Below are 1,061 nucleotides of genomic sequence, written 5' to 3'. Positions count from 1 at the left end.
GTGAAGCACATGAACACTGCGATGTGCACTGATCCCGGTTGAGCATTCGAGGGTCTCCACTTGAGGATGGCGAAAGGACCTGCAAAGTCCACCCCCGTGTGGAGAAATGCTCTTGCTGGTGAGACTCTGGTTGCGGGCAATTGACCCATCTGTTGCTGAGCCTGTCTAGCTCGGTGTCTGGCGCAGATAGCACAGCGTAGGATGTAGGCTCTAACTGTGCCCCTGCCACCGAGTATCCAATAGCGTTGCCGAGTGTAGGCCAAGGTGAGCTGTGTTCCTCCGTGGAGGGTCTTCTGGTGAGCTTCTGCGATTACGAGTGTGGTGAATCTGGACCGACGTGGCAAGATTATTGGGTGGATCTGTTCTGGATGGAGTTCTGAGTTCTTGAGGCGTCCCCCAAGTCTCATGATGCCCTCCTCGTCCAGAGTTGGGGTGAATTTCGCTAACTGGTGATTTCTAGGTAGCTGCTGATTTCTGAGAAGTACCCTGAGTTCTGAAACAAAGTACTGGTGTTGTGTTATTTTTACCCAAAATAATCTCGCATCGTTGAGTTCTCTGGTCGTCAAGATAGATCCCGGGGGCATTGGCTGCCTCCTGAATCTGTCGATGGCCCTGTTGATGGGCGCTGTTACTGCTAACAGCTTTGCCATCGTGCTGTATCTGTTGAGGAGCTCGGCAATCTCGTTGATTCTCTGTACGACTGGGTTAGATTTTGCTGGTTTCGCTTGTTTGGCCACTTCTGGGATGTCCATTGGTGGAGCATCGATAGTTGATCGTGGTCAGTCTTCAGGGTCCTGATTTATCCAATCAGGTCCTGTCCACCAGAGGTGATGATCTGCTAGCTGACTTAGTGTTATGCCCCTGGAGGCGCAGTCGGCTGGATTCTCCTTCCCATTGACGTGTCTCCAAGTGGCATTCGGGAGAGTTTCCTGGATTTTTACCACTCTGTTGTGGACGAAGTCTTTCCATCTCGAGGCCGGAATCCTGATCCACGGGAGAGCTACTGCTGAGTCTGACCAAAGGTGAGTTTCTACCTGGTCTATCTGGAGCATCTGCTGCGT

The 1,061-nt window shown here is 52.0% G+C and overlaps 1 protein-coding gene across 1 annotated transcript; it reads right to left on the bottom strand.

The window, feature by feature from the left end:
• Positions 1-9: 9 nt before the first annotated feature.
• On the bottom strand, positions 10-752 carry LOC107047211 (the record flags this gene model as incomplete). The annotated part of the gene is made up of 1 exon (XM_015269962.1): positions 10-752. A coding segment is annotated over exon 1 (743 nt), but the record flags the coding sequence as incomplete, so codon positions are not given.
• Positions 753-1,061: the final 309 nt, after the last annotated feature.

This window comes from Diachasma alloeum, unplaced genomic scaffold (assembly GCF_001412515.2).
Source record: "Diachasma alloeum isolate Michigan unplaced genomic scaffold, Dall2.0 Dall_scaffold_30647, whole genome shotgun sequence".
Lineage (NCBI taxonomy): Eukaryota > Metazoa > Arthropoda > Insecta > Hymenoptera > Braconidae > Diachasma > Diachasma alloeum.
The sequence above is the reverse complement of the archived record's forward strand: the minus strand, read 5'-3'. Positions and strand labels throughout refer to the sequence as shown.